Consider the following 14,747-nt stretch of genomic DNA (forward strand, 5'->3'; position numbering starts at 1 on the left):
TGCTTCTGCCATCGATTCCCGGTCCACAGGCCAGAGGGGAGCATCGGGGCTGGCAGGCGGGCGTGAACCAGGTCTAAACATTGTTTGCGTGCAGGGGGTGGGTCGGAGGAACGAGGAGCGACAAGCCCTAGATGAGAGAAGCCTCTACCTGAAGCCGACTGTCCAAAGAGCCCCAGTTGACAACGTTGAACGGGAGTTAAGATCCTCCCGCAACTCCCCGTGACAGAGGTTCTACCCATTTCCCAGAAGCGCAAGAACCGAGAGAGGACCGAGGAAATGAGTGCATGCTCAGTGGCTCAGCTCCGGTGTCACTGTAGGTTAGAGAACAGAGGGGAAGTGTCTGCGGCCCCCTCACTCTGCGCTCCTGGCCATCACCCACAGAAGTTAGGGTTGCCAATTGAAGGGCGCTAGGACCCGGTGGCGCTGCGTCGGCCAGGATTGGGCGCTACGGGTTCTGAAGGGCTCCCCCGCACCCCGTCGCGGCCCGCCGAAGCAGGTGAGGGCGCGGTGCGGTGCTCCGCGGAGAGCCGAGGGGCGGAGGGGGCCGCCACACCTAGGGCGCTGCGAAGCGCCCGGGGCTGGCGCGGGCGGAGCCGCCCAGAGGGCCGCGCGTGTCCCCGGCCTCGGCCCCGCCCCGCGCCGTCCAATGAGAGCCCGCGGCCGAGGGGCTGTCCGCACACACTCTGCCCGCAGCCCTACTCCGCGCCACCGACCCCCTGACACCGCGCCCAGCGCCGGGGCAGCGCGTCCCAGACCCGGGGCTCCGCGCGCCGCCGTCGGCTTCCGGAACCCGTTCCCTGAGCCCCTCTCCGGGGCCCTGCGCCCCGGCTCCCGGACTCCAGGTGCCCCTGGGTCCCCCGCCGCCGGGCCCTATGGCCCCCCAAGGGGGTGAGGTAGGAGCAGCCTGAGTACCCCGAGCCGGTGCCCCGTCCACGCCCCTCCGGGTCGCGCGGCGGGAGTCATCGGGGAGCTATGCTGAAGCCGGGTGGTGCGGAGGAAGCCGCACAGCTACCCCCTCGGCGCGCCCGCGCCCCTGTCCCCGTGCTCCCGCCAGGACCCGCGGCCCCCGACGGCTCTCGGGCTTCGGCCCGCCTCGGTCTTGCCTGCCTGCTGCTGCTGCTGCTGCTGACGCTGCCGGCCCGCGTAGACACGTCCTGGTGGTGAGCATGGCTCTCGGGGTGGGGAGGGTGAGGCGCGGGGTCAGAGGCCGAAGGAGCCCAGAGGAATTACGCAGCTCCTGGCACCGGCTGCACAGGAGACCAGGCTTTTGCTTCGACGGAGTTAGAGACGATCCGAGCCGGACTGTCACTTAAGTCTCGGAGTAGGGGTGGGGGTGGATAGGTGTGCTGCTCACCCAGTGAGGTGGGCCCTGGGTGTTTGGAGCAAGGACGCCTGGTGGTCGAGGCTTTCCAGATTCCCTTGTGCTGTGCCCCATTTCAGCTCTGACTTAGGGGGAATGCTACCTTCCAAGTTTTTCTCAGGGTGGATTCAAGAAACCAATCGTCCATCTGGGGCCTTCAGTGGCCCTCCAACAGAGCCCCCTGATCGCCTAACGTCGACCCCCCACCCCCACCCCGGGAGGTGGAGAAAAGGGCATTTGGCGAGGGCGGACGAGGCTCGCGCTAGTCTACCCCACCGGGTAGGCAGTAAGACTTTGGTGTTCACGCTATAGCACCCAGCGCAAGGTTTAGAAATGGAATCAAAGCAAAAATACTCCATTAACTCTCACAATTAAAACAATTTTGCATAATTGCATAATTTAGGCGTTTGTCTTCAACTTCAGCTTTGAAGATGTCACTTCGAACCCAGACATCCCTCTCTCCTTCCTTTTTCTTCCCAGATGACCCTGTGTCTCCCATCTCTTTCCCGTCCAAGAACTAGAGGCTTCTGGAGGTGCAAAGCATTGAGACCCTCCCCTCAGGTTTCTTGCAGGCCTTAGACTCCAGACACCTCACAAGAGGGCAGATGAGGCAAAAGGCATTAAAAACCCACTGGATATCTGCTCTTTTCTGAATCCCCCCCTGCACCACCCCCAAGCCCTGGATGGCATTCATCCTTTTCTCTCAGGAGAAAGCTGCTCTCCCTCCTCCCCCACCCTCTGGGGGGCAAAGGGGGGAACTGAACTGAGAAAAGACAGTCTTCTCATCTTTCCTCTTCACTGCGCCCCCCGATCAAACTGGCTTCAGACTGCACTCTTGCCCCTCCCTACCCAAGCAGTGCCCCCTTCCTTTCCTTACTTTGCTCCTTCCTCCCTCCCCCTTCCCACCACACAGAGTGGTCTCTCCTCCCCTTGCACCCTGTGGCTTTTCTCCTCTAGACTTGGAATCTTGGCTAGGAAGGGTGAGGGGTAGCTGGCTGAGGGGCCAGCAAGCTTGGGCTGCAGATTCCTATCATTTCAAGATGCGTCGCTCTCCATCCCCAATCCCCACCCCCCCCACCCCCCATTTTCCTGTTTCAGAAAAATCTCTCTTTTGGATCTTTTTAATCTCTGCAGTGTTGGGGAAGGCAAGGGGGGGTGGTTTGTTCTGGATGGGGGAAAAGGGAGGCCCGTATCTTACATCTGGCTTGAAACATTCTTTTAGAAAGGGAAAGAGAAGAGGGGACAGAGGAGAAAAGCCTTTCAAAGTTCAGAGGGAGATCAAAGCCATCAGGGACTCAGTTTGGCTGGGGACTTGTGTGTTCAGTGGCCGGATGGAAAGACGATGAAGTGACCACAGTGGATCTTTACCCACCCCAGATAGCAATTTGCTTTTAGGGACTCTTGATTGCTTCTTACCAGTTTGGGAGGTAGTTTTGGGGACCACTTGGTGTTTAGGTGAAGAAGTGTCACTCTGATAATTGCAGCATCCTGGTAGTGCTTCCTAAAGACCCAACTAGGGTGTTTCCTGGTCCCCAATTTGTCCCTTGGCTACTCCCTCTTCTTTTCCTTTCTCCCTTCTACTGCTCTCACCCCCACGTGGTTCACATTTTGGAAAAACTCTGGGTAGAAGAGCCAGAGAGGGGGCAAGCCGGTGATACAGTGATAGGGAGGGACTCGGCAGTCGCTGTGAAAGGTGGCAGTGGAGCCAGGATGGGGAGTGGGTGCAGAGGTTAGTTCAATCTCTTTGCCTCACACCTGTCACAGCTGTAGTCCCCAGATGCCTGCCTCAGTGGTCATCACTTCTGAGATACAGTGGAAAGCTGCTTTCTAAAGGCAGGTCAGGCCCCCAAGGTATCTCTCTTTCCTTTAGGGAAAAAACCCAGCAAGATTGATATTCTGTCCAAACCCTGGAAGAGATGCCTGTTGACCCTGTGTGTGTCCGTGTTCCACTCTGGAGCAGAAGGTCATCACTATCACCAGCTAACAGTCTGATCGTCCCCCCAGCCCTTCCCTTACTCTCCAGTCACTCCTTCCCTCTCCCCACTTCTAACTGGAGGAGGAAACAGATGGTCTCTTCTTAATCTGTGACAAACAGAGCAAGAAATAGGGGGCTCCTCGCATGTGCTTCCCTGTTCCATTTTGCATTCTGCAGGGGGCTGGATGTAGGGAATCCTGTGAGCAGGACATCGTGCATGGATTCACGAAGGGAGAGGAACAGAGTTGATATCATAATAATAGCATTATTGTCACCACCACCAAGTGTCATTCAATGAATTTTTACTAAGCTTTGGACACTATAACTAAGTACTTTATGATCATCATCTTCTTCAATGCCCAAAGTAATCTGGTGAGGTAGATACTATTATTTTCTCCATTTCACACATGAAGACAGTGAGGGCTGGGAGGGGAGTGGTATGAAACTTGCCCAAGTTCACACCAATTTTGGAGCTAGATTGCTCTATTCCTGGTTAAGCATTGTATGCCTCTCTTGTTCTCGGAGTGAAAATGAGCTTGGACTTTGGAGTCAGATATCCTTGGTTCACCCTGGCTCTCCTCTGACTAGTCCTGATAGACAGAGTGGGTATTACCACTTAATCTCCCTGAACCTCAGTCTCTTCATCTGTAAAATGGAGACCTGTCTATAGGATTTTTGTTTAGAAAAATGTTTCTAAACAAACATTTAAAGTGAACTGTAAAGTACCATATAAATGATGTTGTATTAAGAGATTCAGGGAAGGTAAATACTTTTATTCCTGTGTTCAAAGCCCTGTGTGGGCTGGGCTGAATTGTGTACACTAGGGACTGCAAGAGGGGAAATGAAAAGAGCATCCCTGGCCTCATTAAAAAGACACAAATATAAAACATCTGCAAATAGGCTGGCAATGTCAGCAGGAGTAAAGCTGTAATTGAAATGAAGTTTATGGCTGGCTAGGGGGAAAAGAGAGTTGGCGGTAAATCAGAGCGGTTAGGTGTTTATTCAACAAACAGTTATTAAGTATCTACTATGTGCCAGACACTGTTCTAGGTTCTGGGGGTAACCAAGTGAACAAAACAGACAAAAATCTCTGCCTTCATGGAACAGGGTGTCTGAATCACCTCGTGATGTTGGTGAAAATGCAGAATCTGATTCAGTACGCCTGGGGTGGGGCCCAAGGCTCTGCATTTCTAACAGATCCCTAGATGATGCCCATATGGCTGTTCTGGGGACCACACTTTGAGGAGCAAAGGGCTAGAGTAAGGTATGGGTCACTTTGTCAAAGGAAGGGATGTGAATTGGTCAAAAGCAGGTGAAGGGAGCATTCTGGGGCAGGAGGCTGGGAAGGAAAGGAAAACTTCTGAAAGGGAAAACAGAGCTGGAGTCAGGGGCATCTCTCCCCCTCTTACCAGCCAATGAGATGCAAGGTGCCTTAAACATCTCTGTGCCCTAACAGCTGAGCTCAGTGCTTGGCACATGTAGGCATTTTGCAGGTGTGTGTTGAATTGAGAGGGGGCTAAGGCTCAGTTGTATTGGAGCCCGCCTCCCCCACCAACTACAAGGGGCTGACCACTAGCCAGCAGGCAAGTGCCCTGCTCTTCAGAATCACACCAGTTGGGGCACTTAGTGCAGCTACTTAATGGGGTCTGGGTGGTAGTAGAGGAACGTAATTATCTTCCTGTCTTAGGTACTAAATGTTCCCACGCTCAGTGAGGATGTAACAAGAAGGACCAATGTGGGCTGCAGCAGAATGGATTTAAGTCATACCACAGGAAGGACTTATTGCCAGAGTTTGGCCTGCCTCACTCCAGACTGTCTCATGAGGGCTGGATTACTGGTCTCCCATTCCCATCCAACCCCCCTCTTTCCAAGCCCCAGTAAAAAAAACAAACACCCATTGCTTAGAGTAGTACTTGGGCCGAACTGGGGAAGCAAAACGGTGGTGAGACAGGGACGAGCTCCAACTGCAATGGTCTTGATTCTCCAAACAAAGCACCGCGGCAGTGGGTGTAACTCCAGGCTGTGCGTCAGGCGGCCTTTTCCGGCCTGGCCCAGCCCGGGGTGTTTATTTTGTTTGTTCCTGGAAGCTATTGCCCTGATGGACGGTGCTGCTGGGGACGCTGATTCCATGGGATTTGTCAGTGGTGGGCCAGCCCTCTCACCCCTCCCCCGGGGACAGATGGGCCCCATCAGCCCCGCTGAGCTCCAAAAGAGGCAAGCATCAGCCCTCCTTGAGTCTGTCTGACTTGGTGTCACCAGCGGTGATCTAGTTTGTGGGTGAGGGCCAGGCACAAGGATGTGGGCAGGGCACGGTGAGGGGACATAGAGCCCAGGGCGGTCCAGCTTTTCCTCTCTCCCCACTGGCTGCCTTCTGTTCCCCTCACCCACTTCTAGGCCCGTTTTGGGATCTCTCCCAAACCACAGGCTCATTCACAGCCCAAACCAAATCTTTTCAGCCCGTAGCAGCAACTGCCCCCTTTGACCCCCACCTGTTCAGAGAAAGAGAGAGAGGTATCCATTTGATGTGTTAGGATAGGAGAACAGAGAGCTCCCAGAGGGCCAAGGAAGGTGCTAGGTGTTGGAGAGACAGCGAGGGAGTGCAAAGTGGATGAATGGGTCAGATCTCATTTAGTGACCTCATGGAGAGAAGAAGCTAAGAATGTTCGAGTGAAGAGAAAATACTGAGAAATTTGAGAGTGACTCTAGCAACCCACCTAACTTTTAGTAGCCCACCCCAACTGATCTTCTTAAAATTGTTTGAATTGGGCAGAGTGGGGACTGGAATATGGGGAGTGTCACCCCCCTCGATTTATCTTGGCTTTGGCTTCCCACTGCTAACAGCCCTCTGCCCAAGCAGGTTCATCCAGGACATCATGACTCCAAGACTCATTTGTTAAGAAAGGCTGTGGAGCCTGGAAATGAAGGGTATAGGGAGGAGATTTGGGGGTGGGGTCTTCCTCCCCAAGACCTCAGGTTTGGGAGTGAGGAATTTTAGCTACATGGGTCTGACTAGACCTGTAAACATGACTCCAAATTGCCCACTGAGTCTCTTCCCACTGGTCCCTCCCTGTCTCCATCCTTCCTCCCCCAAACTATGTCTTCATGGACCAGCTACAAAGGACGTGCCTCTTACATGTGGGTGTAAGAGTGTTGTCTCAGACTCTTGTTTTGTTAGTTTATTTTTCTCTGAGGCTCTTAATGTTTATTAAATAAACAGGGAATGGGTTTGTGTGACATGCCCAGGGCTTCTACGTATGTGACACATGCCTGGCCCGTGTTCTGGGAGTGTGTGTCACTTGGACCTTTGGCTGGGGAGCGGGTGATGGTGAGAGACCACTCAATTACTCTCTGCAACTGTGTAACCATTTCTCCAGGCTTGTGGGGAAAGCTGTACCCGTTGGCCTCAGGGAATGTGGGTTGGAGGAGGGGAAGGAACCTCTTCAAGTTCTGAAGGCCAAATCTCTCCCCTCCCCTTCCCCCTCCTTCTCCCCCTCCTGAGGCAGGAAAAGGGCCAGGATGCTCTGACAGGGCCATCTCCACCTTGCAGGTACATCGGGGCACTGGGGGCCCGAGTGATCTGTGACAATATCCCTGGTCTGGTGAGCCGGCAGCGGCAGCTGTGCCAGCGTTACCCAGACATCATGCGCTCGGTGGGCGAGGGTGCCCGAGAATGGATCCGAGAGTGTCAGCACCAGTTCCGCCACCACCGCTGGAACTGCACCACGCTGGACCGGGACCACACTGTCTTTGGCCGTGTCATGCTCAGAAGTAGGGAGCTCTTCCACCCTGCTCCAACTGCTTCCCTGTCTGTGCCTGGGGTGGCAAGTGGGTAGGGTAGGCATGATCCTCCTCCCCTCTCGGACACACTGCCTCATAATCAGATAGACAGTTGAGGGCAGTGCCCAGGATACAGTTGGGAACAGACCCTCAGTACCTGAGATATGTAAGCAGGGACCCCTCTAAATGCCAGTGTTGCTGGGATGATACACAAAGGTACAGTGTCCCCTGCCACCTCCATGTCTCGTCTTCCCTCCCCCTTTCCTCCCCAGCCCCAGCGTGAGGGTTTCCACGCACTGTAAGGCTGAGGACTAGAACGGCTGCTCTGTACTCACTGCCACCATCACTACCCTCACCCCAACACTCCCAACATCACAGTAATGGCAGCAAGGGATAAACAGAAAGGTGATATGTAAATATTTGGAGAGTTGGTGGCTTGGCCCCAGCTCAGCAAAAAAGCTAAGCAGAAGTGAGACAATAAACTAGGAGAAAGGGAAGGAGATGGGAATCGGGAGGTGTCTGGGGGACAGGGGTGATGAGTCATCAATCCCTGAGAGCAGGGTAAGAAGGAAGCAGGCCCTGGAAAGTAGCAGGTCTCCCCAAACAGGCTAACCCCTGGGCTGGGGTCTCTATTGTAGGGGAACTGTCCAGCAGAGTAGGTCTGAAAAGGCCTGGAATGTGGACTGAAGCAGGCTTAGCTGAGCTAGGATTGGCACTCGGTGGGAGGGGATGACTCACTGTGAAACTTTTCAATGGATGGATCCAGGGAGTTTGGAAGGAAGCAAGAGTACAGGTCAGCCCAAGAGGTCAGAGGTACAAAGAAGCGGATAGAGAGTACTGAGGGCCAAGGGGAAGAGGTCAGATACTCTGGGGAATGCTTTTGGAAGAGAAGGCCACCTTGAAAAAAGCAGGTGCAGGAGTTGCTCTGGGAAAGACAAGAAGAGAGGAGGTTTCAGAGTGGGGGGTTGTGTGGACAGAAGACAGGGACAGACATAGGCCTCTTTGCAGAAATGTACTTCTACCTTTCTCTCTCCAGGTAGCCGGGAGGCAGCATTTGTATATGCCATCTCGTCTGCAGGGGTGGTCCATGCTATCACTCGTGCCTGCAGCCAGGGAGAACTGAGTGTGTGCAGCTGTGACCCCTACACCCGTGGCCGACACCATGACCAACGTGGGGATTTTGACTGGGGTGGCTGCAGTGACAACATCCATTATGGTGTTCGCTTTGCCAAGGCCTTTGTGGATGCCAAGGAAAAGAGGCTTAAGGATGCCCGGGCCCTCATGAACTTACATAACAACCGCTGTGGTCGCACGGTCAGTACTCATGTCTGTGCATGTACGTCCATATCTGCTGGGGGTGACCAGTACATGTGATCACGGAGTGAATATGAAGGTGGAAGTGCTGAAGGCTCCTGGATCACTTCCAGCAGCCCCAACCCCCACGGGATAGGAGTAGTGAATGCAAGGGAGCTTGGGAATGCCTAGATTCAACCAGGCGCATAAAGTGTCTTCACAGAGGTGGAAAGTAGGGAAAGAAAAGGGAAGTAACTTTTTAAGAAGGGGAAGGACCACTTCCATAAAGACTGAGGAGGATAAGAACCTGCTCTGGGCAGTTCACTGGTTTCTGAGCACTGCCAATGTGCCTAGTACTGTGCTGGGAAATGACATGCTAGAGAAGCAGAAGGCATGGCACCTTAAACTCTAAGAACATGTAAAAGTAGGGCATGTGATGGCAAACTGTAATCATGAACAGGATCCTGTGGCTCTGTGTTTGAACACACTATCGTGGAAAGAAAGCACTGGTGGTCTAGGGAGGATTCATGGAGGAAGAGGTTCTTGAATGGGTGGGTTCTGACGGGGAGAGAACCCACTGTCCAGCCTAGGCCAGATGTCAGAGCACTCATGCTTGTAGCCCTAAGGATGACTGAAAAGTGCCCTGACTGGCTGCCTCTCCCTCACCTCCCAGGCTGTGCGGCGGTTTCTGAAGCTCGAGTGTAAGTGCCATGGCGTTAGTGGCTCCTGTACTCTGCGCACCTGCTGGCGTGCACTCTCAGACTTCCGCCGCACAGGTGATTACCTGCGGCGGCGCTATGATGGGGCTGTGCAGGTGACAGCAACCCAGGATGGCGCCAACTTCACAGCAGCCCGCCAAGGTTATCGCCGTGCCACCCGGACTGACCTTGTCTACTTTGACAACTCCCCAGACTACTGTGTCTTAGACAAGGCTGCAGGTGAGTAAGGAAAGCAGGTAAGGACAAGGAGCCCCAGTTCTTGGTGCACGCACCCCTGGTCAATCATAGTCTGTTCAGCCACAGGAGTTAGGGAAGTGGTACTTTGCGAGGCATCAGTCTCCTCTCGACATGAGCGTCTTATAATAAGATTGATAATGAATGCCTCAAGCCACCAGTCCCAGTGCTACCCAAGCAGAGGAGAGGTCATTTCTCACTCTTTTATATCCCCAGCATCTGGGGTACAGTAGGTATTATTCAGGGATTGTTTAAATGAGTTACCCGTTTTCAATACCAAGCAATGTATGGGCTGTACACAAGCATGAGGTGGAGGAACCCTAAGTCTCGGACTCTTTATGATCTGGCTAAAGAAATAAGGTGTAATCAATCGGTGGACATAAGCAATTGCAGAAGACACAAAGCTGGAGAAACCAAGAAAAGCTTATTGGAAAATGTGGAATTTAAGCAATTTCTCAAAGTGTAGGGATCACCTGGACAACCTAGAGAAAAGAGAAGGGCAATAAGCAGAGTGGTAGGTGGGAAAGTACATGATTGTTCTAGGAACCGAGAGGTATGATGAATCTGACTGAGTGAAGGTTTGGGATGAGGAGACTAGAGGTAGAAAGAAAGGTGAGGATCAGACCATGAGTGGCCTTGAAAGACTATATCCAGTCTACCACTGGAGATTCTACAGTGGAGTTGGGAAAGCAAGGAAAGAGATCTCAGTAGGGCTAACCACTAGCAGAAAGCAGCAAATTGTTTTTCAATCTGGTCCAGATATTTGTGGTGGAATTCTTGGGGATGCTGGAAAGTGATATGTTATTGCCCCCAAAGAGTAGAAGTCACCATCTTGGCTTGGCTCATATTTCAGGTTCAGACAGGTTAGACTAGGAACAACCTTTAGTGCAAAAGAACTGCTCTTCCTCTGGTTACTATCATGGGCTTGCAGGCTCTTCTCTGCAGACTCAGCACTCAGGACTTGGGTGAGATAGAGCCAGGAACCACAGCTGTCTTTGGTTCTGTTTGTTTTCAGCCATCACTGTCATTCCTGGAGAGTCAAGTGGCTCGGAGCAAATCTGGGCATAGAAACAGGGTGGGGCTCCACCTAAGTAACACAGAAAGTAGTTTGTGCCCTTTGGAGGGTGCTAGGAGAAAAGCAGTTAAAAGAGCCCTTTCTGATTCTCTCAGTGATTTCCTGCCACTAGGTATGTTTTCTTCCCACGTGGTATAATTCAGAGGACTACTCTCTGAATGTCTTGAAATAATTCCATAGCAGCCGAGGTGTAAGCCTATGCTGTTATACCTAAAATGCACCTTTGGGGAAGGATCTTTGGAGTCAGAAGGAAGGGTGAGTCAGATGTGTTGGTTTTTCTTGGAGGCATAAAATTAAGTCTCATAAAACCCAAAGTGGGGCCTGGAATTCAAAGGGTGTAAGTCATCTCAGAATCGAGTATGGAGCCACAAATTTCCACCAAAGCAGTCCTGTCCGGTGGAGCTCTCTGTGATGACAGAACTGTTCTACATCTGTGTTTTCCAATAGATAGCCACTTAGCCACATGGGATTACTGAGCATTTGAAATATAGGTATTGTGCCTGAGAAATTAAGTCTTAAATTTTAGTTAATTTATAACTAAATGACCACGTGTGGCTGGTGGCTAAACCTGGACAGCTCAGCTCTAGAGTATAGAAGAGGCTTTCGGTGCACAAAAGGACTTAAGATCCAGCCCTTGGAGTTAGAGGAGAGTAACACAGATAGTAGAACTAGTTAGCCCACACTCTGGAAGAGTGGCCTCTAATAATTTTGGATTGCGTACTCTTTCATTAAAAAATTATTTGAGCATGTACTTCTAATATATGGATATTTACCTTAAAAAGATACCTATGTTCCACTGTATTGATATGTACTTTATAAAACATACAAAGTAGGGATTTTAAATTTATGAGATGAAAAACAAATGTAGAAGTTCTAAGATCTAGCATTTTTTTTAAAATTTTTTTTTTGAATGTTTATTTTTGAAAGAGAGAGAGAGAGGCAGAACGTGAATGGGGGAAGGGCAGAGGAAGAGGGAGACACAGAATCTGAAGCAGGCCCCAGGCTCTGAGCTGTCAGCACAGAACCCAATGCAGGGCTCGAACCCACTAACCATGAGATCATGACGTGAGCTGAAGTCAGTCTCTTAACCGACTGAACCATCCAGGTGCCCCTAGCATTTTCTTTCCATATCGCAGTAGGGTGTACAGACTACTGCAAGAGAATCAGTCAATCTGTTCCCCTTCCTCAACCTCCAGGTCAGTCCCTGTCCCATCTCTGGGGAAGGATTAGAATAGACAGATACTTTCTAGGGCCCATCCCATCCCAAATTCTGTGTTTTTATATCTGTCGGCAGGATCTCTCTTGCTAAAGTTGGTCAGGATGAAGTCCTAAGCATTCTCTGTGCAGGGGGATAATATCATCCCTACCCTTCAAGAGTTCCTACTGTAAAGGGTAAGGCAAGGGATATTCTGTAGCAATTCCACAGGGATATGCCTCTGGGCAGTCACACTAACCAGTTCACCTCCTCATCTGAACAGAGATGATAGATGTAACAATCCACTGAGTTACATGCTATTATTATGCCTATTTTCATATGAGAAGATTAAAGCCTAGAGAGATTAACTACCTTGTGAAATCACATAGCTAAGATGCGGCAGGCCTGGAACTGAAACTTGAACAATATGACAATAAGGCCCATGCTTTTAATGGCCATCCTATATTACTTCCCTGTATGGTACAACTTAAAATGTAAACTAAGGCCCAAAATACTAACAAATGGTAGCTGGATCAGAGTTGTGGCATGACTTCTTGGAAAAGATAAATTATAGGCTAAGTTGTTTTTTTTGTTTTTTTTTTAACTGTTTAGTATGGAAAATTTCTAACACAGAGAGCCCTTACCCAGCTTTAACAGCTAGCAGCATTTTAAGGCTAGGTTTTGAAGGAGACACAGAGATGTGTATTGGCAGGGACGGCATAGAAGGTGAAGTCAATGGTCTTTGGGGAGCCTTTATGGTGGGAAGAAGCCAGAGTGGTGCAAAGGGAAGTAAGGAGATGGTCATTTTGGCCAGTTGGGCATATTTTCAGGAAAAGGGATTCTTTATGGTTTCCTCATGAGGATGTGGGTAAGGGAACCCAGAGCAGCTGAAGTAAGAGGTAACTTGGTTCTCATTCTCTTCCCCAACCCAGGTTCCCTAGGCACTGCGGGCCGTGTCTGTAGCAAGACATCCAAAGGGACGGATGGTTGCGAAATCATGTGCTGTGGCCGAGGGTACGACACAACTCGAGTCACCCGTGTCACCCAGTGTGAGTGCAAATTCCACTGGTGCTGTGCAGTGCGGTGCAAGGAGTGCAGAAACACTGTGGACGTCCACACTTGCAAGGCCCCCAAGAAGGCAGAGTGGCTGGACCAGACCTGAATGTAGAAATACCTCACTCATCCCTCTACTTCAAAACTCCTGGCTCAAAAGCACAAGATCTTTGCATGCACGCCTTCCTCTACCCTCAGCTCTGGGCTGCTACAGTTTCTATTTAAGGACTTGGAAAGCAATCCAGAAGGACTCTGGTGTCCTGACTGGTTCCTTAGCCCTGGGAAGGAGTTGACAGGGGATGTAAGAAACTGAACAGCTCCCTGACTGCCCCCTCTGGAGGTTAGAAGGGAGAGGGGAAGAGGTGGGGTCTTCAGAGTGATATAAGTTGCACTAAAGCACATGGTCAAGGCTCATTTTTCCTTTCCTTTGCACTGGCTTCCTGACATTTCTTGTGTGTGCAAGAGGAAAGGTACCTGGAGAGAGCTTCTTTGTGTTCCTACCTGACTAAGGGTAGATGGGACAGAGATGGAACCACATCTCTTCCCTGGGTCAGTTTGAGCAGACTGCCTGGTACCCCAAAAGAAACTCTCAGGCTACAACCTTCTTCAATTATCCCAGAGCCTGGGATTCCTAGGTAAGAGTTAGCCGTAGTGGACAAGGTTCCATTCACATGCTCATAGGTTTATAAACTGCTGTATTTTGTAGGGGAAAAAATTATATAACTATACAAACATACATTCTCTTCCAACCTCCCTCTTCTTTTCAACCTATATCAGATAGCACTGCCCCTTGCTCACTTGCTGCCTGTTCAAACCAAGTGGCATGTAGTGGTTCTTATGCCTAATAGATCACTAGAATACCCTGGAACACTCCTGAGAAAGAATAATTTAGTAAGCCTGCCTAGGCCTTTGGGGTTTTATTTTATTTTTTTAAAGTTTCTATGCATTCTTCTGGAGGTCAACTAGGTTTGGGAAACACTTAGTAAAAGATATGTGACTCATGGAGGGTAGGAAAGGGTAGCAGGCCTGATCTCAAGGGCCCCACATGAGGCATCAGTGTATACTAGTCAGGTAGGGATCTCTGGCTTTGGCAATTTTTAGGAGAGAATCCTAGTCTTTGAAGTTGGGCATGGAAGCCAGTGGCTACAGAGGAAAAGAGAGCTGGGGCTTTGGGGCCAAAGTGGTAAACAACTTAAAAAACAGCCTTTCCCCATTTATTGAACAAATTTTTATTTAGTGGCTCTCTAAGTTCTGGGGATTATTACTGTTCACTCCATGTTTGGCTTAAACAGGGGAGTTCCTTCTATGCTACTACCTGCTGCCTAACTAAGCTTGCAGTAGTGGAGTCTCCAGAGATAGCAGGCTTTGTAAGCTACAAGCTAGGATATGGAGTCCCAAAAACTGTGATGTCCTATTTTTAGGTGACTTAGACAATGGCTATCTTTTGATAATTTAAGAGAGCAAAGTGGTATAGAAATTTGCAGTTATGACACACCTGGGTTGAAATCACAGTTGTGCCATTTACAGTTTTTGATATTTTGAGCAAGATACCCAAATTCTACAAGCCTCTATCATCTCGTCTGTAAAATGAGGTTATAAACCTATCTCAGATACTGAGTTTTAATTGTGCCCCCTAATTCCAGCCAACAGACACTCTTACCAAAGTTCCTAACTGGTCTAGCCCATCATGACTTCTCTTGAAACCTTCCGTTTACAATTGCAAAGTATTGACAGCAGGCTGTTGATTAAAGGGCCTACACAAGGAATTCTGAACATAGGCGCCCACCCCCCCCTCCAAGTTCCTCTCCAACATCCCTTGGGGTCCTCATGTGTTTGTAGAACAGCTTCACTCTGCACAGGCAGCAGAAGGATAGGGGAGCCAGAGCTCTGGGCCATGGGGGCAGATTTATTTGGATGATAGGACTAATATTTGTGTAACCTGCTGAGACCTGTGTGGGAGAGTTTAGGGTGGTTTTTCTTTTGGTGAGGGGTTTGCTCCGGTTTCACATCCATTAACACAAAACATGAGCTAGTCAGGGCCCTTGTGGTCTGCGGTGAGGGGATTC

At 50.5% G+C, this 14,747-nt stretch overlaps 2 protein-coding genes across 8 annotated transcripts in view; one reads left to right on the forward strand and one right to left on the reverse strand.

The window, feature by feature from the left end:
- The first annotated feature begins 431 nt into the window (after nt 1-431).
- On the forward strand, nt 432-13,091 carry WNT2B (Wnt family member 2B). Of its 2 annotated transcripts, none has more exons than XM_042953444.1 (5): nt 432-496; nt 6,883-7,103; nt 8,149-8,426; nt 9,079-9,343; nt 12,561-13,091. In XM_042953444.1, the coding sequence occupies exons 2-5, from the start codon at nt 6,977-6,979 to the stop codon at nt 12,788-12,790; spliced, it is 900 nt and encodes a 299-aa protein (XP_042809378.1). In that variant the 5' UTR covers nt 432-496; nt 6,883-6,976; the 3' UTR covers nt 12,791-13,091. The 2 variants fall into 2 exon arrangements, with proteins under 2 accessions (XP_042809378.1, XP_042809377.1); XM_042953443.1 differs by lacking the exon at nt 432-496 and adding an exon at nt 663-1,160.
- ST7L (suppression of tumorigenicity 7 like) overlaps nt 9,701-14,747 on the reverse strand; it is an 81,312-nt gene continuing 76,265 nt past the window's right edge. For 4 of the 6 annotated variants that reach the window (XM_042953438.1, XM_042953440.1, XM_042953442.1 and 1 more), the window contains one exon: nt 9,702-10,416. In XM_042953438.1, the coding sequence (XP_042809372.1) occupies nt 10,306-10,416 (111 nt within the window). In that variant the 3' untranslated portion in view covers nt 9,702-10,305. Of the gene's footprint in view, nt 10,446-14,747 lie in introns of all 6 variants that reach the window. The other 2 variants (XM_042953435.1, XM_042953436.1) reach the window with 2 other exon arrangements.

This window comes from Panthera leo, chromosome C1, assembly GCF_018350215.1.
Source record: "Panthera leo isolate Ple1 chromosome C1, P.leo_Ple1_pat1.1, whole genome shotgun sequence".
NCBI lineage: Eukaryota > Metazoa > Chordata > Mammalia > Carnivora > Felidae > Panthera > Panthera leo.